Here is a 27,534-nt window from a genome sequence, read left to right as displayed (position 1 = left end):
TTGGCTGGACAGTGGGAATGCTGCCATCGCAGGAAAAGTTTGTTTGAAAAAGTCTGGGCTGTCTGGGTAGCGAGGAGGAGCCTTTTACCTCTAGATTGCTGGTTCAAATCCAGCCGGGGTCAGCAATACCCAAAAGACATTACCTTCAGGTGAAGACCATGCTGTGTAGGTACCCAATCTCCCAGTGCAGAGGTTTCAAACTCGGGGAGGGCAGAATTTATTCTGAGCTTGCGGGGGGGTGGGGGGGGGGGAAGGGAACCGTGCACATTTTACCCACATCAGTGAATACCTAGCACCCCGATTCCTCCAGACATATTGGGTCCTTAGATGACTCTGTGCATTGGACTCTGGATGGTGCTGTGCATTTTGATGGATTTTTGTTAAGCTCGAATAGCATTATACAAAGTCGTTGGTACCTGTACGTTAAGCCGTTTGCTACGATGCGGTCTGCACATCTAACTGTAAGCATTGACCCCAATTACAGTTTTGCTTGTGCCCTTTATTACAATGGATCGTTGGCTGTGTTTGAAACAGTGCCTTACTGTTTTTAATATTTAGTGAGAGTTGCATGTTGGTTTTTGTTATTTTTTTACTGGTACATGTACTTGTGTGGTGAGGCAGGGGTGTAAATTGCTACAGGCACAGAGAAGGGGGGTGTGGGTCAAATAAGTTTGAGAACCACTGTCCTAGCAGACGGGTGCTGGTTAGAGCCTTGGTGCTAACTGGTATTCTCTTTAGCAATATTCATGCACTCCATCTGCCCTTGGTACTTTTGCTGTATGGAATTAATTTCTGCAGTTGTCCTGGGTGATGTAACCAATTAGGGGTTGGCTTAATTTTATTTTAGAAAGGGAATTAGATAGCATGCGTCTATTACAGCCACAGGATGAAAAGCCATTATCAGGGCTGGGAAATTGATTTGCTGAAGAAAAAACATCTGAAAATTCCTTTACGAACATTAGCCCCCACCCCCACACCTCCACGTGAAGCTTAAGAATGAGGATGCTACATGACAAATAGCCGAGCCTACTGCAGTGATGGGTGCATTATAAATACCTGGGTAAATGGATAGAAATGGCCGGTGCCAGTTTAATTTGAATTCTCATCCTTGGTATAGTAGCAATGAAAATATTCCAGTATTTGGATTTATGCCAGCACTTTAAAATAAAAAAACACTGGGGGTTGCCTTTCCTTGGCCTGCTTCTCCGACAGGAGCAAAACCCCACTTGGCTGCAGGAAGGTTAAAGATCGGATATGTGGGCATAAGGCTGGAGAACCAGCTTCTGTCCCCTCAGAGTGAAAACTGGTACAATGTGCTGTACAGCTGGGAAAAGCTCTTTATGGACTGTAGCTAATGGAATGACGTTAGCCTTGAAAGGAGCTCAGCAGGATGGAAGATCCTGCCTGGATTCAAAAGAACATCACTCATCTGTGCATTAAAGTGTGATCTCTCCAGCTGTGATTTATATGGAAACTTCAATGCTGTAAGTCAGGGTGGTCAACCTGCGGGTCCTTGTATAGGCACCAACTCTGGAAAGTTGGCACCTGTAGCTCCAGCCCCAATGTGCCAGGGGGTCCTCACTGCTCAACCCCTGGCTCTGCCACAGGCCCTGCCCCCACTCCACCCCTTCCCGCACCCTCCCCTGAGCCTGCTGTGCCCTCCGTCTCCCCCTTCCTCCCAGAGCCTCCTGCAAGCCACGAAACAGCTGATTGGGAGGTGCAGGGAGGGAGGGGGAGGTGCTGATCAGCGGGGCTGCCGGTGGGTGGGAGGCGCTGGGAGCAGTGGTGGGGGGAGCTGATGGGGGGGGCTGCTGACGTACTACTGTGGGTCTTTGGCAATGTACATTGATAAATTCTGTCTCCTTCTCAGGCTCAGGTTGGCCACCTCTGCTGTAAGTGTTCAGTTCCCTGCTGATCTTTGGCCAGAATTAGGGATTGTGTATACAAATTCCAATTTCCTTCCGGAGCTCCTGGGCAGGTAAGGGCTGGCCAGAGAGGTCAGCCTCAACAGGCACAGAATTCAGCTTGGATAAGTGGCCACAGAGGTTGGATTCTTTTCTCTCTTTACCTCTTCCCTCTGCAGAATCTGTTCCCTGCTGGGGAGAGCAGGCTCATTCTGTTAGTGCTTCTGGCCCTGGATGGGGTACAGTGAGGAGAGCCATCCTTGGCGCATTGCCAGGCCTAGCTGAGAACCGGAAATGAAAAGGAGCCACTTACCTGAATGTTTCAGCACTTTGCAGGGAGTTTGGCTCAAGGGGGTGTTAGCCTGGACACACAAGGCCTCTGAGACCAGGAGAACGCTAGGAGAGTGGGCTGTATATCTGGGACTTGGGCTGTTTCCACTTGGCACTGCCAGGGCATTGAGGGTGCGTGAGGAGGGTCTTCTCTGCCCTTGGCATGAAGCGATGTCAGAGATTCTTTGGTGGGCCCAGCTGCCTCACAGTTGGGCCTGCCACGAGCACGGCCCTCTTGCCTTCTGGAGCTGCTTAGCGTAGCATTGTAAGGAGTCTTAGATGATGCTTCATGGTGCGGGTGAAGGGCAGCTGGGTCTAGGCCCCCGGCTTCCACCCAGATCCTCACTGCTTGTATCTGCTGGTCCTGCTCCCCTCCAGCACTGGGGCCCTCCCAGGTGAATCTGTGGCTCCAAAGCCAGTCGGTTCCTGGGTCCCTGCCGACTGGGACTTGTCTCTGGTTTAGGGTCTGCACTGGTGCCCATCCCTGTGGTACTTGAACACGTCTCAGGTTAGGTTGGCAAAGGAGGCTCCTAATGGACATCACCGAAGATTTGGCTCTTTCTCATGCCTGGGAAGGAGAAGCTCTGCGTGGGCTCTGATTCATTAGCAGTAAGTGACGAGGCAGGCAGAGTTGTAGAAAAGAGATCTTTATGAAGCATGTTGAGTCTCGAGTGTGGGGTAGCAGCCTGGCCCTGGCTTGCGTTCCTGACCCCGTGGTGTCCCTGCCAACTGTGTCTCCCCTGAAACCTGACCATCCTTACTCACTCCCGCTCCTCATATTACAGAGCAGGACATTTCTTTGGGGGTAGGGAGCCCTGGGGGCCTGCAGGCCCCTGTAGACCATTTTGAGCCTGTGCTAGTGAGCAGTCAGTTTGCAAAAGCAGAGTGTGGTGGTGAGAAGGTGGGGTTTATTGGTTGCAAATGTAGTTCCTTAATGCCTAGGCTGAGTTTGAATTAGGGCATATTACATGCATAATACAATGCAGCTGCCCCTCTATGAAATAGGATTGTCCGTGGCAGCACATTAAAGTATTAGGGATCAGGGATATTGCTCAGCAAACCACATTTCAAGAGAATTAATGATGCCTAATTCCATCCGGGTTGGTGGGTGAGGGTCTTGGTAGGATAAATGAACAGGAAGCAGGCGAGCTGGGCTGATTAGACTCGGTATTCTAAAGCCAAGAGACATCTCCCAGCCTCTGCAGCATTAAAAATGTTGTCAGTCGTCCTCTACAAGCAGTGTGCCAGCCAGCACCAAAGTCAGAGGTGTTTATAAACTGCTGCTGTAGCACAATCCGTGGAGAATTTCACTTTATTATATATATATATTTTTTATTTTTAAGGGGGTATGAAAGGCTGGTGAGGATGAGAGGCTAATATCCATGTCTTGAGCCAAACAATTGGGGGCAGATGCTGTGCAAGCTTTCCCCATATAGCTCTGCGGATGTTCTCCATCCTTCCCCGCACCATCCGTCTAGCTATTCCAGTCTTTGTCCTGGCCTCCCCAACTCCATCCCCCAGCAGCTCTGCTGCTGTATGTTAATCCAGGCCTGCAGGAACCTCTGCTGCTTCAAGTCTGGGCCTCCGGCATGCTGCTGTACCAATACCTCATTCTGCAACGCTGCATGCAGTTCTGGTCACCCCATCTCAAAAGAGAGATGCTAGAATTGGAAAATGTACAGAGAAGGGCAACAAACGCCATTAGGGGTATGAAACAGCTTCCATATGAGGTGAGATTTAAAACACTGGGTCTGCTCAGCTTAAAAAAGAGACGACTGAGGGGGGATATGACAGAAGTCTATAAAAGTGTGACTGGTGTGGAGGAAGTGAATCAGGAATTTTTAACTCCTTCACATAACACAGGAACCAGGGGTCACCCAATGGCATTAAGAGGCAGCAGGTTTAAAACGACCACAAGGAAGTACTTTACCCTACGCAATGCCAACCTGTGGAACTCATTGCCTAGGGATGTTGTGAAGGCCAGAAGTATAACGGCTAAAAAAAAATGTGATACGTTTCTGGAGAATAGGTCTGTCAATAAGGTTATTAGCCAAGGTGGTCAGGGACACAACCTATGCTCTGGGTGTCCCTAAACCTCTGACTGCCAGAAGCTGGGAGTGGACAACAGGGAATGGATCACTTGATAAATTGCCCTGTTCATTCCCTTTGAAGCACCTGGCACCGGCCACTGTTGAAAGATAGGATACTGGGCTAGATGGACCATTGGTTTGACCCAGGATGGCTGTTCTTAGGTCCTGGTGCAACCCCTGCTTGTTCTGGTCCCTGCACCTAACCTCTGCACTTCAAACCCTTCCACACATCACTCCCTGATGTTCCTTGCTGACAGCTTGGCAGGTGCACGTCAGTCTGACTTGCAACATTTCTGCCATGTCTACTTTGGGATCTCACACCGCCAATGGACCTTTATTCTAATCTACAACATCTCAGTGTTGTCCCCCTACTCTCTATTCTAACCATACACCTTAACGCGTCCCTGCCACAATCCTGGCTAAGTCAATCTGGGCTCACCCAGAGATTTGTCTGTGAATCTCAGGCTGACCTTAAGCCCCCTCTGCTATTCCAGCCCTGCACCTCACACGGCCAGTAGATCTCAATCCTGACCAGTCCTAGACCTCTTGAGGAGAGAATGAAAATCATGGGTTTTTTTAAACATTGAGTTGTTTTGCTTTACACAGTTCAGGTGACTCGGCAACGTCTTCAGCCCTGACAAGTGAGCCACCAGCTCAGTCTCGGGAGGCAGGACTGTCTTAGGATCTGTTCACCTCTTGATGCTGTGATAGTTTTAGAGTAAACTTTACTTCAGGTTGCTGCCTAAGCAATCCTCCTTCCCCACTTCATGCCTACCGAGCTCTGCTGGCCTTTGAGCAGCCAGCCCAGCTTGCAGAATTCAAAGCCACTTCCCTGTACAAAAAATAGACTAAAAATGCTGACCATCGCCACAAAACAAAAATACATCCTGTATCTTTGCACAGCCTGATCATTAAAGTTGTCTGTGGGGCTCTAAGTCAGGACTATTTTTATGCTGTCTGTAGGAAATCTTCCCATAGACTGTCTTGAGCTTTCCCTCCTCTAAGGTATTTGTAATTAAATTTTATTTGGCGGATCTGATTTTCTAAACCGTTTAGTCTCCACTGGTACAAATAGGATTTTATTTTTCATGAGAAGCTAAAGAAAGCTGACATAATCCAGTTGGTAAATTTATGTCATGTCTATCTGATCTTAAATGCAGTTGAGCCAGGCAACTCTCCATATGTCCATTTCTGTCCCAATATATAGTTTAAAAGCACATTCCTGCAAGTGCTTGATACTGACCATAGTCCCGCTGAAGTCAGCATGGGAGGGGGCGAATCAAGTCCTAGATACAGCTTTCCAATTGTTTTCCCTATTCTATGTCTTTATTTCAATGTAAATTTAAAAAAGGATGGCTATGCAAGGCCTTCGGCACCATAGCACATCATTAGTACCTCAACACAGGCCCAGCAGCATTAAAATAACCATGGAACTCTGCCAGCCTGCCACCGACAAAAAATCTGCTTTCAATCGCAAGCCGCCTTTAGTTGCCAGAATCTTTCTTTGGGGTTGTCTGAGCTGGGAACGTTTGTCTTTCCTTTCCAGCAGTGTAAGGTGCCCGGTTACACACTATACTGCACGTATAAAGCTTAGTGTCCTGCCCTGTGTTTAAAAACACCATAGGCCGTTAAACCTGAAGGAATTCCAGACCTCGAGTTGGCTTTTCACCGGTTACATTCTGTCTTTTCTCTTTGCACTTTGCTCACCCAAGCTAGTTAGATTTCATGCTCTGGTTCTCATGCACCAGCCCAACACGGTAGCATCTGTGTTGTCTGAATCCAAACAAAACCACTGCACGAGGGCGTTGAAATAAAATGCTAACAAATGTTTCCATTAACATGAGGGATTTGTAAAATCACTTTTTATAAAACAACCCCTGTATGTGGGTACGTGTCCATGGCAAGCAGAAACCCACAGCAGTGAGTCATGGAGCCCGGGTCGCTCAGATTAGCTGTGTAGTCATTTAGGCTCGGGTTCTGGAGCCCGCACGTCTACACAGCAATTGAATGACCCAGCACGGCTTGCTGCAGCAGATTTCGGCTTGCTGTGCAGACGTACCCTGTGAGGTCTGGGCTCCAGGATAGGAGCCCAGACTCTGACCTTAGTGAGGCAGCTCCAATGAATGCCTTCCAAAAGCAGACATTTTGGCCTGCCCGTCTCTTGTAAGGTGTGGCTCTGATTTGGCACAATCACTTGATATGTATGTAGCATGTTCTCCGATCAGCAGAAAATCAAGGCTCAGCTCCCACCATGCTTTGAAAACCCATTGTATTGAGCGAAACTAGCTGTGTCCTGGGCTGGGGACCTATCACTGCCTTCCCCCGCATGTGCCTGCCAGTGGAGTGAGACATCAGGATGAACTTGGTAGCCTGATCACTTCAGAGTTTGTTTCAGAGAGTGGGTGTGGGTAGAGCACTGGATTGGGGACTCAGGAGACACGGTCTATTCTTGGCTGTGCCACTGACATGCAGTGTGACCTTGGGCCAGTCACTTTACCTCGCTCTTTCCTCTCTCATACTTTGTCTTGTCTGTTAGACTGTAAGTTCTTCAGGGCAGAGTCTCACTCTTACTAGTTGATTTTTAGAGTGCTACTACAATGGGGCTCTGATCTCAGCTGGGGTAGGTAAATGCTACTGCAATGCAAGTAATTAATAATAATAACAGGTTCTGAGATGAAGCTCATGCACACGGCCAGATTGTCCCTGTATGTTCCAAATCATAGTGTCACTGAAATTCCATCATACATTAAGATGATGTCGTGTTGACGTGTGGTTATTTGCAGGTAATACAGAGCTTTTCCTATAGCGAGCTACCCTCCAAACACGGGGCAGTTCATCATATGTTTCTTTGGCTTTTTCCAGATGTCTCCTACATTTCTCTAAACCACAGCACCATGTTTGCTCTTTGGCGGATCCTTCAAGGGCTTCTTTTCTCAGTAGGATTACCAACCCTCTGGGATTGTCCTGGAGTCTCCAGGAATTAAAGATTAATCTTTAATTAAAGATTGTGTCGTGAAGAAACCTCCAGGAATACGTCCAACCAAAATTGGCAACCCTATTTCTCAGTTTTAGTTCAGTATGGCCTGTTGGCGGTTTTGACTACTGCTGTAGCTTCTAAGGCAGATTTTGTAGTGAATTATTACAATTTCCTGTACTCCATGGCATGGAGCCTCAAGAGAACAAATGACCTCAAAACAAAATTCTCCTCTGTGATCAACCCTGCAAATCTCTGTGTATTCTGCATTCGTTCCACCCATGAGAGCTAAACCTTGCCAATCCATATCCCTCTCTCTAGGTTCATGTAGTGTACCCATCCCCATACTGACCAGCAGACATTGTCCTACTCGGATCTCAAAGCGATTTGCCAACGTTACTGGCTATATTCTCACATCCCCCTGGGAAGCATTATCCCCATTTTTACTGTGTGTGGGGGTGTAGGAAATGAAGCACAGAGAGGTTGAGTGTCTTTGTCCAGGTCAAAGTGGAAGTTGGTGGCAGGGTTGAGCTTAGAACCCAGCTCTTCTGAGTCCCAGTTCATTCTTCTGCGCACGCCCTTCCTCCCTCAGAGGATGAGATGTGCATTGAAAGGAGAATTTCCCCCTTAGCTTGGTTTCCTATTTTAGTGCTTTCTAGTACAGTGGCATGGTGCCAGTCCTCTTATTGCTCCATGTTACAATATTCATGCCATTCTTTCTGATCACTGGGGAAAGGTTGTTTAGAAGGAAGCTGGGAACTGATGGTTTTAAGATCAGCTGCACCCAAAGCCTCCCTTGACCTCTATAATGTAGTCAGCAGTCCCTTCTATGACGGGGGAGCCCAGGCCAAGATTTTGGGAGACCTGGGCAGTAACCGTAGATTGCCCAGCCTGTATAGTCACTCTGGGGCGCTCCAGAGAACCACGTGGTCTGTGGCTGGCCATCCCAACAAAGTGTGTACGTGTGTGTGTGTGCGTGTGTACACACCGCTGCAGTCTGTGTTGTTGGCCATAGTTTGTGAGAGCTGCCCTACAGATGTGGTAGGAACAATTCAACCCGCAAAGACACATGGGAAATGAAAAGACATTGGAGTGAAAGGCCCGATTAGCATTCACACAACATCTGGTCGCCATTAAAAACCTAAATTCAGGTATAAGCTCATCAGAGAAACGGGAACCACTCTCAATAATTAGAGAGCCCAGAGCCCCACTTCGCTACACACCCATCCATCTTGCAGGCTCCAAGAAGTCAGCAGTTAATTTTAAAAAATATGCTGTTTCCTGGTAGAAAACCACTCTTGGGGCCTATAATCAAATAAGCGCTAACTAGAGCCAGCCAGCTTTGCTGGAGCGTTTAGTTGGCAGCTGTTCTCAGTGAGCTATTGTGAAATGTGGGGAACAGAGGAAATGCAGTTCCTAATTCCTTTGTGCAATGAAGAAGCTTTAATATTTTTAAATAGCTGCCTCATGGGACAACGTTGCCATCCTCCAGCTTTGCCCCCGTTGAGTCACTGCAGCCCTGAGGCGTGCTGCAGCAGGTTTCTGGTTACTAGGTTTTCTGCTTCAGCCATGCCAGCTGTCCTGCTTTACCAAGCCACTCTGCTGGGTTCTGCTTTCTGATGGCTTCAAGCATAGGCACTGGGCAACACGCCTACGGTAACGCCGCTGCATCTGCAGATGCCATTCTATTTGATCGCAGCTGGGTGGGGCTAACATGCTAGTCACCATCTCTCTGACTTAGGCCAGGTCTAAACTACAAAATGAAGTTGCCCTAACTTAGGTGGACGGCCGCCACAGTAATGACATAGCTTGTGCGCGTCTACATTGTGCTCCTTGTGTCGGCGGTGTGGATCCTCACCCGGAGCGCTTGTATCCATTGTACTGTCAGTGTGGGGGCATTGTGGGATAGCGTCTAAAAGCCAGTAACAGTCGATGTCAGCAGCGCGGTGTCTACACTGACACTGTGCAAACCTACATACTTCAACCTTGACTTTTGGCTGCTTGTGGAGGTGGTTATTATTAAGGTGGTTATGTGGGGCGGGACCAACATTTAAGTGTAGATGCTTCCATAGTTAGGTCAACGTCAGCTGCCTTGCGTCGACCTAGCTCTGTAGTGTAGGCCAGGCCTTAGATTGCACTGAGGTCAGTTTGCCTCTCAGTGCCTCTGCTCACCTTTTGATGTCCCCGGCACTTGCTCTAAACAGGTCTTTTATATGTGTTTTATAGCCCTACCCTATCTCTGCGAATGGGGCTGTATTTACCTGTCTCACAAGGGGTTTGGTGAGGCTTCACCACCTAGTGTTTGCAAAGACCTCAGGAGCCTCAGATATAAGGTGCCATCTTGTGTTCTGTGGCTGTACAGGGCCTAGCACAATGGGACCCTGCTCCATGACTGGGGCTCTGAGAAGGTACCACAACACAAATAATAATGAATTGCCCTGCCTAGGATCTCTGTGAACCACAAGCATATTTTTCTACCCCATTCGCTTAGGCCACCTGTGGAAGGAGATCTTGTGATGAACAGCGAAGTAAGACAAGCCAGCCAGTAACAGGAGGGTTTTGGGGAGGGAGAAGGAGGTGATGCTTAGGTCAAAACACAGTGAAACCTCTTTTCTGCCTTGTCCTCACTGCTAATAAAGGAGTATCTTTTTTTTGCCTCAGCGCTCACTTGGATTCGCTACTATCTGTGATGCTTCCCAGGGTTGTGAGGCATCTTGCTACCGCCTGCCCTTAGCGTGAGTCTTGTCTGTGGCTGTTGGTGGTCAGCTCCCTGCCTCACCAGCCTCTGGGAACTCAACCACTGCCTCCCAGGCATCTCCCTCTCAGTACAGGTTAGTGATAGGCACACACCAACCCCTAAGCATCCCTCTGGAGCATTCCCAATAAAAGAAAATCAGAACATGCTTTCTAGAGCCTAAACGTAACACACTAGCCATTCCCTTGTCTCCTATAGCATCGCTTACCCCAAGTCCTTTTCCCAGTGTTTTCAGATGTCCGAGATCCCCCTTTCATAATGTCTAGCCCACTGGCAGCTGGTCTTCACGGGCTGAAGGATGCTTGGGTGTTTCTCTGCACCCCCAAATAGATAGACCAGACCTTTGATCTTCACCTGAAAATAGGTTTCTCCTGCCCTCTGTTCACCTTTTCCTGTTAATTTCCATCAGAAGTCTCTCTGTAAACTCTTCATTAGCATTTGACTCAGTATGTTGATAGACTTCTGTTGTGAGACACACAACATCCATTGGTCTCCAGGGAGATAAGGGTCTCCTGCCTTCTGTCTGCAGAAGTTTGTCTCCAGACATGCTACCTTTGAGTGACCTGCCTTTAATTACAAGGCCTAGAGAACATAATTTCCAGCATATATGCATCACACCTCAGGTATTTTCCATACATATATCTCACAATGATTATGATGACAGGTGTGACCCTACGTGCCATTCTTCTGGTGAACCTCTGGGGATCCTGGTACCCGTATGTACTCCTGTGCCTTCTGGCAGTCAACATCAAGAGGTCCTTGTGTCATATTATCTTAAGGCAAAAACACAATAGGGATAAGGTGCTTCAGTTTTACCATGAGGTACACTAGGTGAGACCAACTCCAGGCAGGAGTAGAGTGCTGACTTTGTCTAATTTACTTCACGGTAACACTGAAGTGCCTTGTCCTCACTGTGTTTTTACCTCTGGATAGCTTACCTACTTTAGTTGCCCTGAGATAAAATTTCAGCATTGTTGGCAGTGAAGAATTGGACTGGAAGCTTGGGGGACTGTGGTCTCTAAAGACAGAAGTGGCCTATAGTGCAGGCTTCGGAGTTGGCTGTACCAAACGGGCAGAATAAGGGGCCAGTAAAGCTGATGGAGCGAGCAACTGTGGGCTGGTAGGGATGGAAGCTTGTTGATTCCTGTAAGAGCAACAGAGCTGGCAGCCATTCCTGCCAACATTGACTGTGTGCTTGTCACCATCTGTCATGAAAATGTATTGCCCACATCAGACCCACTCGTAGAGATTGGTGAGGATGTGTGTGTTGCGTGTATAACCTCTCATATCGCAGCTGATTCAGCATCAGGAAACAGTCATTTATTTTCCAGTAAGCCTCTGGCACAGAGGCACATTTTAGAGATGAGCAGGGAATTGTTTTGGGGATTGTATCTGACTATAAAATACAGAAGGCTCTCAGATTTTATTTGTTTACTGAGCACACGTTTTGTAGCACGAAAGCAGGAATATAATCCATTGTTGCCAAAGCATCTGATAACACTCTGAAGATCAATGTGGAATTAGCATCATGTAGAAGGCACGTTCTCTATCCCATTTGCCAAATGCGTCTGTCAGAGCTGGATGAGATAAGGGGGAATTGGCTTAGCAAGCCAATCAGCAGTCATCTCATGGCCTAATCAGGTGGTGTTCCATGGTGTAAACACAGATAGAGCAAATTCTCTCTTGGAACCTTGGAATTCTGTGTGTTCTACCAGGTGTGTCCTGACCTGTGAAGTCTATTGAAGAAACTGAGTTTCTGTGTGGCTTTTTTTTTTTTTTTTTTTTAATTTATAAGACACTACTTTGCTGCAGCACAGGGGTGATTTTAAGGCTCCAGGACTTTGGGCTGTGGTTTGCAGTGGTGTCCTTCACTGAGGCCCCAATCCTCCAAAATGCATGCTTAATTTTAGGCATGTGAGTAGTCCACTGATTTATGCATGCATTTAAATGCTTTGCTAGTTAAAGGCCTACTTAGGGGGACATTATCTTGCCTCCTATTGCTTATGACAAAGGGGAACGCAAATGGATGTGCTTGCAAATACTGCAGGCGTGATTCTGGTGGCTTGTTTAAAATTAGTTCCCCAAAAAACTGAAGGCAAGTTGTGTGGCCAAGAAGCTAATGAATATCTAAGGACTGGAGTTGCTCAAAAAATGGACCAGCTGCTGTTGGTCAAAGAGAATAGAAGATAGAGAGACAAGCTGGGTGAGGTACTAATAGCCTGGGACCAACACATCTACACCAACGCTGCAGAACAATGTCTTCGTCAGTGACCAAGGGAAAGGAAAAGATGCTCTGCCCCAGATCAACGCACAATCCCAAGCTCCAATCCCCCAGGGATTGTGGGTGGGGCTTGGGTAGAATCCCATCAAGTTTCCTTTTCACCTGTCCACTGACCAAGACACTGTCCTGCTTCATTGAAGCAGAAATGTAAAGCACACAGGCCAGATTTTGATTGCTGCAGACCCCAGAGTAGCTCCATTGAAATCAGTGGAGTTATTCCAGATGAAAGAGGTTGCCACGAGATCCAAATCCAGCCGTGGGGCTCTTTAATGCACCAGTTCAATAGGTGTCAGTCATTCAAGCTCTGGAACCTGCCCACCCAGATAGAAGGCAGTTGCTAAAATCCATTCCTCTGGGGGGCTAGGATGGGGGCAGAAAGAAGGCGCTGTGCAAACCTGGTTCTAAACAAACACTGAGTCATCTGTCAAGGCTGTCAGCTCTCTCTACGGGAGCTGGCTGCCTGGGGCTAGCTTTGCACACAGTTGGGGATGCAATTAAAAGAAAAGAAAAAAAAAGTAACAGCTCAAAACATGTGATCAGAATTTTTTTTAAAAAATGTACCAATTAAAGCGGTGAGTGTTATTGAGGGTGTAACTGCTCTTCAAAGGCTCCCAGCAGCCTGCTCATAGTAGAGGCTGTTTGTGAATTCAGCCTTTCCAAAATGCCCTGGATTAAGATAGACAGGCTCCTCCAGCGCACTAAATCCTTATGGAAGTTCTGTCGTTCCTGTGTGTTGCCAGCTTCCCCTGCCCACAGACCGTACAGGCTAAGGTAAGGAGCTGTCGAGGGACATTGGTGTCACCCATCTCGTTCTTGCCGTCACTTTTAACTGGGTTCCTCAGGTGTATTTCAGAGTGAAGCCTGCTTTTGTTCTGTGTCTTTCGTATCTTCTCCCCATCCACCCATGTGGGCTGCTCGTAGGGGTTTCCTCTGTTCGATACGAATGTCTGCATGGGGCAGTGGTTGTAAAAGGACCCCTCCTGGCTTCGAAGATGCAGTTATTTAATCTAGACTGCCAAATCCATCCTATATATGAACCAGCCTTAGAGTAAGGGATATGGGCCAGTGCTTTAAGTCCTCTAGAAAACGCTGTATTCTGTATGAAACCATTGTAATTCACCACGGGAGTTTTATAGAGGGGAGCTTAGGGTATGTAAAATAGCTTTGTGGAAGTGTCTTTGACGTCCATTCTTGGAGACCCATGACCACTGCAGCCACTGAGCGTGCTTCCGGCAGGCAAGTAATAAACAGTGATTGTTAAACCTGGGGTTTGAACCATACACAGCTTCTGTCATGCCCAGGGCATCCCGCAGCTGCAGGGAGATGGGAAAAGAAGTAGACAAAGCTTGAGAGTGAGAGACAGCCTTAGGACCCAGTTTGAATTGGGACTCGATTGGAAAAGATGAATCCTTGTTCTAAAGCACCGTGGCGCGGCGTATGATAAAGAGCAGACATGGCTACTGCTTAGACACAGCAGCTGAGTATTACTACGTACAGCATGTTTGTTCCTACTTAACAGCCACCTAAATTAGAGAGGATCCTTTGCTGCTTGGCTGCTCTGTTACTGTCTATTTGCTCTTCCGAAGAGCAGGATTAAAGATTTATTGTTAGGAGCAGTCTTAATATTCCTTTTATTTGGAGCCCTGTAAAATCCTGAGGTGACCACAGCATTTGCACTAGCAACCTTAGGAAAGCTCTTGGGAATGATCTCCAGTTAATCCACTTTTTAGCCATGCTGGTAACACCGAACTATAGCTATGAAATGTCCAGTCCAGGCTGTTTTCATTCTGATATATGTCCCCAGAGCAATATTCAGTTGTTGGCATCCCGAATCTGGCTTTAGATCTCTCCATTTTTACAGGCCATTTAGATTATTTTCAGGATCTACCACTCCCTGGGCCAGAGGCATTTGTGGAAGGCTGCATGTTCAATCCCTGAGAGGGGAGGGAGTGTCTGCCATTGCATAAGAGCCATTACAGCAGATTAAGGAGAGGCATTACTGAGGCCTGAGGGAAATCCCAGCTATCCTAGAAATAGGAAGGGAGACAGCGTTGCCAGTTCTCACCATATTTGGTGTTTTTCTTGAAGTCTCAGCTCCTGGAGTCAGGTGATTTACATGAGAAACTTCCATCTAAAAGGAATGTAAGTTTCTGCTTGTGAAGAAAACATGAAAACACAACCCCAAAAAATTTAAACACCAGAAGGCAAATAAAAACCCCACAATTTAAAAAAAAAAACAAAAACTCAGGATTGTCTTAAAATCATAATTCTGGGAGCCTGACACGTGATATTGGGGTTTGGGAGAGTAATAGGGTTACTTAGGGTTCTCCCTAGGCCCTAGAAGACTCCCTGGGAAAAAAAATAGATGCCCATGGGACTGTCACCTGTGGAAATGCAGGACGGAGCCTGTTTTTGCAGGCTTGTGTAAAGATACCAAGCTCTGGTCTCCAAGGCCAGACTTTCAGAACTAAGTGATTATCTACCCTAGGGATTTTTGCACCAGTAATACTATGCTTTCACTGTCCCAGTGCAAATCCCCTCATGTAGGAGCCCTGCACTGGTGTAAAAGGTGACTTGCCACCATTCATTTTATCTGTGGGTGCTCGTGCAACACATGGACACACTAGAGCTTTCCATCAGAGCAGATATCTCGGCCTAGCTACACCAGTACAAAAATCCCCACTGTAGGCTGATGCCAAAAGGTCTTGAGAAAAACACTTGAGAATCCCCCTAGTTACATCACATGCTGCTTTTCTGCAAGAACTGAAACGGTGTTGCACTAGAGTGCCAGGATATGCCATTCAACTGGTGGCTACGCAATATGAGCTTCCAAAGTAGCATTAAACAGACAGTGGGTTTGCGAAGTCGGCTGTTTCTATTGGGTCAGCAAAACAGCGTAATTCTTGTCTTGCCCGTTTACTGTCCTGCTGCAAGACCGTGGTTGAGCCTTCTGTTGGGAGCCCTGCCACATTTCAATTTATGGGCTTACAAATTAAAACATATGGCCTTTATAGATCTTTTTTCCCATAATGTCATAAAAAATGAAAACCAGCATTTTATGCTCTACTGCTGACCTTAGATTGTCATCGGTCCAGCTCCTAGTCTGCAAGGATCGGCTTCGTTTAAGAAAAAACAAAACAATAAAACTCTTGGCACAGAGTTCTTGGGAAAAAGTTTCCCACCATTACTAACACCTCTGCAGCTCCTCTGGTGGGAGCACTAGCGTGGGCTGGCCAAAGGTATTTTAAACTCCACCTTGTCTAATCCTGCTCAGAGCAAGTTGAGCTAATGCTAGGCCTTGTCTACACTAAGTAACCCATTGTTGTTTGCATTAGTGGAGCTGCTCTAGTTTTAGCAACATGGGAAAAGTTTACCCAGATAACCTGGCTGTACACAAGGCTGCTGCGTTTTCTTTGGCTTGGAGTCTCCTAGGAACACGATGCATTGTCACAGCTTGGACTTGTTTGCCAGTCTGAGTCTGACTTTGCCTAGAGAACCGGCAGAGCTGTGTCCTTGGGTGCTGGCTTCTAAGCTGGATAGGCTGGTGTATTCAATTCCGAACTCCTTGGAAACTCCATTTCCTGGGTTTGAAATAGGGGAAAAGCCTGTTCTTAGAGAAATCCAACTGGGTGTTTTTTGGATCTGCAACAGCCCAGGAGAACTCTGTGATTTGTCTGTGTTTGGAGTGTAACCAACAACCGGGGTATAAAGGCAGCTTTTATTATAAACAAAGCACATCTGGTCTTTGGATTTGTTTTAGAATTTTATCACCCCAAAATTTCAGGGAGCACTCGATGATGCCTTTAACAGCCCTGAAAGTGTAAGACGGGTGCAGCTCACGGAGCCGATGCATCTGCTGTACTGCAGCTATGCCAGGGAAAATCTGTCATAGCCTGCAGCCTTCCTACCATTCCAGACCTGGGCTGCTCCTGCATGGCTGCTGCTGGGAACGCTGAACTGCCTGGAGGGGTTTTGTTTGTTTGTTTTTTGTGACCTGCATAAACCACCAGCTCTGTTTTCACTTACGAAACCCAAAGGAGCAACTGAAGGGGTAATAATAGGCAATTGAAGGTGTGCTTTGGCTGGGAACGCATGAGTGGTATCGGCCTCCCGGTTTGCATTAGCTGCCTGGCAGGTTGAGGAAGGCACTTACTTGTCATTCTGGGCTCTCTGAGTCTATTACTCTTGCTCACTCTGCAATGTGAAGCAAAGGAATCTCAAGTAGAATCAAGGTCTCAGCCAAACCCCTTTCAATGATCCTGATAGAGAGCAAGCAACTGCAACTCCCATTGATCTCCAGGGGGATCGCGACTGCCCAGCACCTCTCTGGATCAGGCCCCGACTGACCCAGAAGGATGTTCTCTGTGGGGTGTGTTTTCAAAAGGATTGTACAGGTCTCAGTTGGCCTGAAATATTTAGCAGCGCTGGAGCTGAAGAAAAGCAGATGAGACAGAAAGGGAACAGAATCGGATTGGCTGCAAGTCGCTGGCAAGTCTAGTCTGTGAAAAGACTCTGGCAGTATCTTCTCACCTCATCCTGCCCATGCTAATCGGAGCTGTCCATCACTGCGGCTCTGCCCTGCGGCTGTGTGGTTAGCATGTGTAGGAGGAAGGCTGAGCACTTGCCAGCCCAGTAATACCCTTTCTGAAAGCCTGGGGCAGAGGGGAAAAACCAACTCAGATTCTCTTAAAGAAACCGTCTGGGCTACTAGGGCAGGCAAGGTCAGCTTGACCTGCCCTGATGGAGTTAGATACAATATGAGCCTTAGACATTGGTGTAAATTGGTACCACCTTTTAGGTAGCTGATTCAGTTCCCTCGTTCAGCGGTCACGGAGACGGAGTCCATGCCTCTGAACAGATGTAGCATGCTCGGTGTGGCTGGGGCAGAGCAGGGGTATTGCAGAAGAGGGGATTTCTAGGTGAGCTAGAATGAGGAAAGACTGGCCCCTCAGCCTATTCCTCTGTGTTTCTGGGAACAAGAAAAATCCCTTTCAGTTGGCTTGTGGGAAAGGTAAATCCCTTGAAGTCCCCAGCATGTGCAATTTCATAACAGGCCTGAATTTGTTGGTTGGAATTCACTGAGCTCAGCTGGTTCCTTTGTGTGGGGTGGGAAGGGAGGAAGAGAGGGGATGCCTGGAGGGGGGAGTTAGTTGTATGGCCTTGGTTACCAGTTGAAAACCAAACCTGCGTCCGCTTTCCTGTGAACTGAATTGAAAGCGTTCAGACAATTAATACAGTTAGCATGGTTCAAGTCACAGCCGCAGTATTGGCCATGAGAAGGAGTGTTGGGCAGGAACCCGGTTCCCCATCCTGTGACCATTTTTGAAAGTTCAAAAAATTTTACCCTCCTGAGTCAGGACAGGAAGTCAAAATCTCAGAACTGTTCCCCAGGTTCTGCTTTCCTGGTTTGGGTCCCTTGAAATGTTTTGTTTTGATCATTTTAAAACCTTTTATTTTGAGTCCAACCCTTCTTCCTTTTCTGTTTTTAACCTTTTACGTGGCCTAATTAGCTTAAATTTCTAAATGAAAAGTTCTTTCAAACCAGAAAGCTGGGCGTTTTCATTTTGAAAATACATCAGTTTTTAAACCTTTTTTTCTTTTTCTTTTTCTTAGTCACGGGAACTGATCCCGTTTTGCAAACCATTTTGGTTTTGACAAATTGGCATTTTTCAGTGGAAAAAAACATTTTTGTCTAACATTTCCTCACTGGCTCTAGTAAGATGTTTCCCTGCCTCCCATATTTAGGAACATAGGACTTGCTAGATGGGATCAGACCCAAGGCCCATCTAGTCTTGTATTGTCTTTGAGAGTGACCACACCAGATGGTACAGAAGAAGGAGCAAGAATTTTGCAGTAGGCAGATGTGATGGGTAAGTGTGAAATATTATTCCATTCTCACTGGCTGAGACCGTCCCCAGTTTCTGGGGGATGATTTTGGTTTCTCTAGTGAAGGGCCACTGCATGCATAGCGGAGCTGCAAACACCAGTGTTTTTAAATGAAGGCTCAAAGTTTTGAGAATCCAGCCAAACCACCGCAATCCGCACATTGATGTGGTCATAAACATGAAGTGGGCCCTGCTCTCAGGAAGAAAGAACCTTCTGGAACTGGAAACATAACCAGATGAGGAAGACACTTTCCAAATAATAAGTGTGCTGGCCAGACATGGGCCCAGGCTGCAGAATTGGACTCTGGACCCACATCCAACTTCTCCCAACGTTTATGAGCATTCAGAACTGCAAGGTGAGGCTCTAGATCTGAAGTTTGGGGTGTGCAGGTCCCTGGTTTTAGTCCCCAGTGTTAATACTGTAGGCCCAGTTATCAAATGAGGGTGCTGTACTAAAAAGATTAAATCTCATATTCAGGGCTTAATTACCAAATTTCACGTGTAGGCAGAGTGTGAATGTAAAGTACAATAGCTATTCTTGATTGACTCCAGTTGTGGGCACTGTTGTTCTGGAGTAAGAACATCCATATATGGAGTTAATCAGGAACAGTTAACCAAGAAGACCTCTTCCAGAATAACTCCATGTAAACTAGACTTTATACACTTTTATTCAGCGCTTTAAGAGTCAAACGCTGATCACATTGATGTGGTGGGAACTTTCCCATAGAGCCCTTACATGGGACTGAGGTGAGAGCCCTCTGCAGAGTGAATATTGATCCTTTTGTGTAAAAATTGCACTTCCCTTTTATGGGCTGGTCTCAGAATCCAAATACAGACCTGCACATCCTGCCTAAAACCTGCGTCTTTGATGAGTGGGCTCCCCAACAGTAGCAGCAGCCAGAAGTGCCCAGCTTTGAGCTGTGGGGCATCTGTTAAAGACGCACACAAAAACAAAGAAAATGACTTAATGTGCTCACTGACAATTATTCAATAATGGCAATTATTTCAGCTCCCCAGGAATGAAACCAGAGATTGGAAAAAAGAAATCCCAGGTAAACTGAGGGTTGGGACATCCAGGGCAGTACATTAAAATGGTTTCACTCTTGTTAAATGCCCGTGGGCTTCTTTTTATGCCATGCTGGTTCATTTGGGCCATTAGGGAGTAGAGAATTTTAATAATCTGGCCAAATATATTTATTCTAAGATACAGGAAGTTTGGTGGAGTTTTCAAAACTGCTCAGCCTAACTCCGCTCTTTGAAACCAACAGGAGTTCTCCCAGTGGCCTCACTGGGGCAGAGTTACGCACACTGATCACTTTTGAAAATCCCTGCTGTAACTCATAGATTTCAAGGCCAGAAGGGACCGTTATGATCACCCAGTCTGTGCATAACAGAGGCCCGAGAAGCTCACCCGGGAACTCCTAAACCAAGCCCAAAGACATCCAGTCTTGATTTAAATTCTCCTAGAGGACAAACCTAGTGTTAAACGGAAAGACAAATAAATACAGCCTGGTGTGTGCTAGGGGACAGGAACTGTGCTCTTCCCATGCTTAAAATTTGCCTTTTGAGATGCCCCATTAAATTCCAGTAGGAAGATTTCCCAAAGCATGGTTGTCCTATTACCCAGATTAGCACTGCTGAATTTCTCAGCAGCTGCGCTCAAAGACAGTGGGTAAAATACTGGCCCCAGGAGTTTTGCCATTGATTTTAATGGAGCCAGGATTTCACGCTGAAAATATAAGTCCAGTCTTCCAGGTAACCTCTTGCCTCCCCTGAAGGTAATGGTGATCTGTGTGGCTGAAAGATCTGCCAACTTGGATTCTATAGGAGGACTGGGACTTTAATAAATAAATTTCTGTTGAAGATCAGATGGCTGAGCTTAGGCATCTCCCATTTAATGTTCACTATGGCTCCCTAATTTAAAAAAAAAAACAAACCAATGTGTAAACATTTTCAGTAATAACTGAGCCACATGCATGTCCCTGTTCACTGCTGGGTTTATATGTCTAAAATAAATAATCACTAAATCCACTATCTTCGTCTTATGTCGATTGAGCAGCCAGCAAATTGCCTACCAATACAATCCATCCGTTTACTTCTGCTGTGCATTGTACATTTCATTCAATTTATTTTATTGCGAAATGACATATTGCCTTAAAACAAAAACAAATATTTAAGACTGAGGGTGCACTGATGTTACAACCAAGGGAACATTACAATGCAAAGCCATTCGCGCTCTCTGTCCCCTCTTGCCTTCTGGATGCTGGAAAGAGTCGGTCTGAGAAAAAGCTAAAGGAAATGCGACTTCATCTCTGGCAAAACCATCCCAGAGGCATTGTTTCCAGTCCAGTGCAATGGAACGAATTCCTTTGAGCGTACTGACACTGTAGACAAAACATCCTAGGAACCCTTGCAAGCCTTCCCTCCCATTCTGAAATGCTCACTGAAGTAATTTAAAGTGCCCTGTTTGAAAAAAATATCCATACCAAGGAGACAGAACAGTGTAACCCTCTCTCTGCCTGCCGCATGAGAGGAGTTAGAGAAGGGAATTGACCTGTCAGGTCCGTGAATCTGTCCCACCATAAATACAGGTATAGTTATCCTAACAAGGTACATATCAGGTGTTGAAGTGATGCTACCCTTGACCTTAATCAGTGGATATGAGGGTGGGAGTGGGGTTTTAACTGTAGAAAAAGGAAATCCATATTAAACTCAGCAATCTGACTTTACCTCAATAGACTGGAAAACATGTAACATACCTGCCAGTGTGTACCACTGGCCCCCCCCCACTTGAGGATAATAGTCTGCTTTTGACAGCTGAGGGTGTTACCCTTTAGATTGAGTGGCAGAGGTCTGTGCTGTGGTGCTGAAGGTTCTGGGTTCACCCCCTGTCGCCAGCTTCCACAAGGTGTCATTATACATGCTTTTCAGAAGAGCTGATTCTCACTGGTTTGGAACGTAAGATTTCCTGTGCAGTTATTGGCTATTTCCCCATCTGTAAAATGAGGATGACAGTAATCACCTTTGCAGAATGCTTCGTGACCCTCAGATGGACGTAGATCTAGAAGTGCCAAGTATTCTTCATTAGCTGCTGTGCAAAACCTCAGTGCTAAAACATGGCCTGAAACCTGCAAGCTTTCAGGTTTCATTGTGAGCTTGAAGCCTAGCCCAAGGATGGGGACATTCTGGGCGAGGCAGAGTCTGAACGGAGAGTCAGCTGCTGAAACTAAGCAGGGGAAAGTCTGGCCAAGTTTTGCTTTGAGGGGTGGGGTTTGTTGAATCCTGGCCCCTGAAGAAAACTTGGGAGGTGAGAGGTATGAGTTCTTGAGCACCAAAGCCTCAGAGAGGGCCCTGTCTGTGCTCTGAAATGTTGGCCTCTGACTCAGCTCTGTTAATAGCAGCGTAAATGCAATGAAATACAACCGCTGCCCGTGCTGTTGCATGTTAGCAAATGTGCCATGGAAGTGAATGCTCTTTAAGTACTCTGGAGCTAATGGGGGATAGAAACCGACCAAAATGAGCACTGGTGAGCAGCAATCCCTCTCTCAATGAGGAAGGGAAGAGAGATGAAGCCTGCGCGAACACCTTGGGAGCTCTGCACTTTCCCTCTCCTGCAGCCTCTCATCTATTTCGCACACAGGGCTGCAATGAGCCTTGCCTCACTGTGTTACTTCCAGGAGCTGTGGCTTGAGCAAATGTTTTTCGGGCAGCGGCAAGCCAATTTGTGCAGCACCTGAGGACAATCGGAGGGAACCCCTGCAAATGACAGAGCAACAGATTTAAAAAAAACAAACAAACCCCACCCTGTCTCTTCCACATACACTCCCTGGTGCAGCTTCCATCTCCTGACATGCTTTAGGAAATATAATGCAGTGTCTGCCTCAGACAGCTGGTCGATTTTGGCAGCTCAGAAGTACTGGGTGGAACAAAAACAGTTTAGTCTTGTGCCTTTCATTTCCATGTTCAATTGTAGATTCCTCCTCCCCTTCCTTTGAAGGTGACTGACTACTGCAGGCCAGGACTTAGGGAGCACCGATGTTTACATAGGGAGTTCGGGAGAACCGCATGGTCTCCGTGTGTTCAGAATCCTCAGTGTTCTCTATTCATCACAACTGAGTCCTGTCCTTTCTCTGCTGTGAAGGTGAGCTGCTGCAGGACCTTGGTTTTATTTTTTTCTTCCAAGAGCAGCAGGAGATTGTAAAGGGTTGAGCCATCACGCCATTTGTGAAAGCTTCCAGGACTTGCTTCTTGTCTATAGCAGGTGCAAGGCTTTTCCTGAAGAGAGACAAACCTCTACCCCTCCTGCAGCCAGCTCCTCCACCTTCTCTCTGGGCTGTGTTCAGAAGTGCTGTTAGTGACCCTTAGCTATGGATCAGGGTGGGTGCACTTGGGGATCCTAGACGCGTGGGCCTTATAGACAAGATATTTTCAAAAGAACTCTGTATCTAGTAGAGGCTAGATTGTCAAATGAGCTCAGCTCCCTTTCTAGGCACCTTTAATGAAGTGGCCAGAACGGACCCCATGGGATAGAACACCGTCAATATCACAGACCCACGGTTCAGCCACGTGGCCTTTTTAGAGTAACTGTGCTGTGTTGTGGAGGGGCAGCATGCCCCGACCCCTGCCTCGTCTGTGACGGCACTGGGACCTCCACCCTTGTCAACACCACTCTGTCATTTATTTACAGGGTTTTACTCTCTCCACCAAGACACAGCAGTTACCTTTACACTGTATCTCAGCTTTCTGCTTAGCTCTTTGTATGTCACAACTGTTCAAAGTACGAGATTGCACCCATTCTGCACCCACAGCCAGGAATTGAACCCAGGAATCCACATTGCACTGGTGTCTCAGAAATAGTGTTTAAAGTGTGTGCCGTGTCCTGGGGGGTTGGTCCATGCAGAGCAGTGGTTTTCAACTGTGGTCCGCAGGCCCCTGGGGGTTCACAGACTGTCTAAGGTTTCCAAAGGGGTCTGTGCCTTCACTCGAAATTTTTTAGGAGTCCACAAATGGGAAAAAAGGTTGAAAACCACTGAAGTAGAGGAAACTAGCCTACTTTTGCAAGTAGTTGCCCTTTAGTTCAGGTAGAAGTGGTCTGTGCTGTGAAGCTGAAGGGTTTAGACGCCAGTGACCATGCCTGTAGCAAACAATAGAATGTGCTCATGTAATTAAAGACCAGCGTAGTACATCCATGCAAGGGCAGAATTAAAACAGAACTGGAATGGGATGCTCAGCAATCCTCCTGCTGCCAGAGTTCTCCAGGGTAAACAGGATCTGATTTTCTAATCCAAAAAGCCAACAGGAAAAAAAAAATTCTATAGAGAGAGGGAAAACCCCCCCCCCCCATTCTGGGCTTCCTTTTTACAGAAGAACAAAGGGCACAAACCCTACACTCATTCCCTCAGTGGTGACCTTTCATTGCGAATGGTGTATAGTTTGGCATGAGGGATCTAAGTGCCAACTTGTGCATTTTGTGGCATGTGATCTTCATCCATCATGAGCCAATGTAGCTGAGCATGACACAGCCCGAGAGTTTGAGCATCTCTTATCTGAGCCTGGTAATTTGTCACGAATAGTTGGGATTTACTGCTCCTCTTGCGCAGGAACCGTTTGAAAGCTGAGGGAGCAGATTACTGATGGGATCTAATTCTCAGCCTGATTAGTTTCTTTAAAGGTGTGCTGCCCCTTGCATTGCTAATTCGTCTATAATTAGACAAACCAGTGAATATCTGGTTAGGCTGAGCGCTTTAGAACTCGCTCTGTGGTTGCTTAGAGAAGGCAGGATTTACACCAGCCCATAACAGATGCTGTGAAATATTTACTTTCATATAAAATTCAATACATTTCAACGCGGTGTCTTAAGTTTATCACGCTGAAGCCATAAAAATCGCATTAACAGGAACAAATACTAGTTCCTCTGAAAAGGTTTGTAGCCTTCATATTCCCAGTGTATATGCTTCCAGTGCTATTAATCACGCCTATCTTTGATTCTTGCTTTATAACCACAGTAGCTCTGTTTGGAGTAAGCTGTGCAATGGATCTGCTTAGAGCAGGGGTCGGCAACCTTTCAGAAGTGGTGTGCCGAGTCTTCATTCATTCACTCTAATTTAAGGTTTTGCGTGCCAGTAATACATTTTAGAAAGTCTCTTTCTATAAGTCTATAATATATAATTAAACTATTGTTGTATGTAAAGTAAATAAGTTTTTTAAAATGTTTAAGAAGCTTCATTTAAAATTAAATTAAAATGCAGAGCCCCCTGGACCGGTGGCCAGGACCCGGGCAGTGTGAGTGCCACTGAAAACTAGCTTGCGTGCCATAGGTTGCCTACCCCTGGCTTACAGTAACGCACTACCTGAGTCGGCTGCTCATAACACTCACTTTCCCGTGCAGAAAGGAAAGGGTTAATGTGTTGCTACCCTAGCACTGTGTTGTCTCCCTGAGTGAGTTTTTTCTCACTGCAGTGAGAGCTGGTATTTAAGAGAACTGACTCCTAGCTCAGTGTGTGACATGGCTTTTTCGGAGTCGCTAGACAGGCATATTGGCTGCTAGGTATTCATTATGAATGAGGCATGACAAGCCAAGCAGCACCCAACAGGCAAGGTGGAAGTTTTGAATAAGGGACAGATTTTTAAAGGAGCTGAGCATCCAACAGGTCCCACTTACACACCTAAATGAGTCTGCCGAGAGTGGACTTGAGACTTACCCTTCAATCGGAGAGTTGGACAGCTGGCTGTTCTATGCCTGGTTCTGCCACCAACTCACTGAAGGCAGAGCACAGCTCTGGGCCTCAGTTTCCCCATCTGTAAAGCGAGATGTTATGATTTTAAAGTGCTTTGTGATCCACGGCTGGAAGCTGCTATGGAAATGCAAAGCATTATTTATTTGCAGTTGTGAAACCCCTGATAACTCAACTGGTTTAATAATAAAGTGTTATCAAACTATTATTATTCAAGGCTGATTGCAAACAGGGCCAGGAGATTGCACTGCTTTTATTCAAATTTTCTCTGCAGCTTCGGTGAGATTTTTCCTTTCCTGAAGTGCTGTGGTGGTGGTCCTGTTTGTTTTGTTTGCCAAGCATTTGCAACATGCTGGGCCTAAAATCTAGGCAGCCTGACCTGAGGAATTTACAACCTAGACAAGGTTTAGTAGTTTACGTTTTACACAGTACTCTACCGTATTTGCTATTTTTTTGGTCTCTGCTGTTGATTGTGTACTTCCAGTTCCAAATGAGGTGTGTGGATGACTGGTCAGTTCATAACTCTGAGGTTCTACTGTACCTGTCTATGCCATACCTTGTCCTGTCCTGTTGCTTAAATCTATAGAATTTTGTTATTATAATTTCACATTTTTCTTGACACTTAATTCAGTAACGTGTTTTCACTGACTGGTTTTAAATCAAATCCAAGCATCCCTCATGTACCATTTTAGGGAACAAGAAAATGTGATAAGTGAATCTGGCCTTAATTAGTCAGATATTTTGATCTGATATGTGGGAAAGCCCAATTATAGCACTGTTTTGATGGGAGCCATGGTAATGTGACCGCTAATGGCCCAACAACCCTTCACGCTGCGCTTGCTTCATGCCTTATGCAGCATCCCAAATGTAGCCCTTGTACCTAAGAGGACGTTCTAGCTCTCCCACCGGCTCTGGTACATTCTCGGATAGTGTGAAAGCATTTTCTCTTTTGGAGCCATTGTGTTTGCTCCTATAGTTTTTGTGAAGGAGTGATTAGGTTCTTTGGTCCTTTTGGTTAAGTTATGAGGCAGCAAAAAGATGATATTTGGTATAAATCATCGTTAATCTTTAGCTGATAGTGATGAACAAATCTGAGCCACCTTGCTGGTCACGGCTACACCTAACCTCCCTGCCTCCCTCTGCTCTGCTCTCGCACTCCTTCCTTACAAAGAGAATGTGCTTTAAACAAAAGGCAAACAAGGAGGAGGAAGGAAAACACCAGAAGAAGGAAAGGCTGGGGCTCCCATGTACCCCAGGGGGGATGAGAAATAGAAAAGGTGGCCATGGGGTCTTCCATGGGATTCTCCAACCCTTGCCCATTTTTTATTGATCTAAAACTTTCTTGGGACATGTGGAGAACACGTTGGCGGCAGCTGGAAGTGGGCGGTAGCTCAAAGAGGAGTCTCTCCTGCGGAACTCCACGCTGTGTTGGCCCATGAGAGGAAGCTCTTTTGGCAGCATGAGACCAACTTTTCTGGATGGAATGAGCTGGTGCTGACCGCTCGGTGATTCACGGTCCGCAGCCAGAGGAGAACCCAGAGAGGATGGGCCTTCTGCTCCGTGAGGCACAGTGAATGGCCTGCTTACAACTTGCTGTCCCGCTCCTACAGCCACCATATGTGGATAACTCTGTGGCACTTTGTTACCCTGCATGGTGAAAGGTGAGAGAGAAGGTGGATGGAGAAGGGATCTTTGTTTGGTTGCTGGGTTTCAGTGATCAGGGTGGAAATTTTGGTTTTCTGCTGCCCTAAGGCACCCCCCCCACCCCACCCCACCCCCAAATTTTTTTTCTGGGGCACAGAGATCAAACCAGTAGAATCCTCCTCCCCTTCTCCGGTGCAGGGGTAGCACAGAAGGGAACAAGCAGTGCGTCCCTGGCTCAGTGTCTTTCAGAGACCAAAGGATTGACCACCAGAATCCACCAAGCACATGGAGCGAGGCTGCAAAGTGGTTACTGTGTTGGGTGGGACTGAAGCTGCCTATGGCACGTCTGAAGCCCCAGCTTCTGACCGTGAACTGAGCAGAGAAAGCCGTCTGCAAAACTGGCCAGTGCGGCTCTTTGCCCCACTGCTCCTTGCTGCTGGTGGACTTGGGGCTGGGCCTTTGGCTCTGTGCAGAAGATGCACAACTTGTGGAAAGAGAGGGCCGGGGCCTGTTGTCTTCTGTGTGTGAGGACTGGGGGCTTTAACTTACTCATCTGCATTTTTTGTCCTTGGAGGGTGGCTGTCAAGAATGATGCACCGGTCGGTTCTCTTTTCTCCTTGCTGTCCATGGTACTTGTATGGCCTCCATTAGTGCAGTGCCCGAGCATTAATCATAGCTGTTAATGGATCTATCCTCTGAACACTCCTGTGTGGTGGGACGGTGCTATTATCCCCCATTGACAGGTGGGGAACTGAGGCACAGAGAGGCTGAGTAACAGGCTATGTCTACATTACAGCGCCTATGCTGGCATCGCCTCCCCATGTGTATGCCAGCAGAAGGAGTTTTTCCCACCAGTGTAGGACCACCACCTCCACAAACGTTAGCTCTGCTGACAAGCATCTTCTGTCGGCCAAGCTGCATCTACACTGCGGGTTTT

The 27,534-nt window shown here is 46.8% G+C and overlaps 1 protein-coding gene across 4 annotated transcripts in view; it reads left to right on the top strand.

Moving 5' to 3' along the window:
- The window catches only part of GPSM1 (G protein signaling modulator 1), a 210,471-nt gene that overhangs the window by 75,781 nt on the left and 107,156 nt on the right, over window positions 1-27,534 (top strand). Inside the window, exon 1 of one of the 4 annotated variants that reach the window (XM_007060994.4) lies at window positions 12,973-13,105. The exons of the other annotated variants lie outside the window; for them this stretch is intronic. Within the exon in view, the coding sequence (XP_007061056.2) occupies window positions 12,996-13,105 (110 nt within the window). The 5' untranslated portion in view covers window positions 12,973-12,995. Of the gene's footprint in view, window positions 1-12,972; window positions 13,106-27,534 lie in introns of those variants that run through there. 4 annotated transcript variants of the gene reach the window in all.

Source organism: Chelonia mydas, chromosome 16, assembly GCF_015237465.2.
Source record: "Chelonia mydas isolate rCheMyd1 chromosome 16, rCheMyd1.pri.v2, whole genome shotgun sequence".
NCBI classification, from domain to species: domain Eukaryota; kingdom Metazoa; phylum Chordata; order Testudines; family Cheloniidae; genus Chelonia; species Chelonia mydas.
Note: the sequence above shows the minus strand (reverse complement) of the source record. Positions and strands in the feature narration are given on the sequence as shown.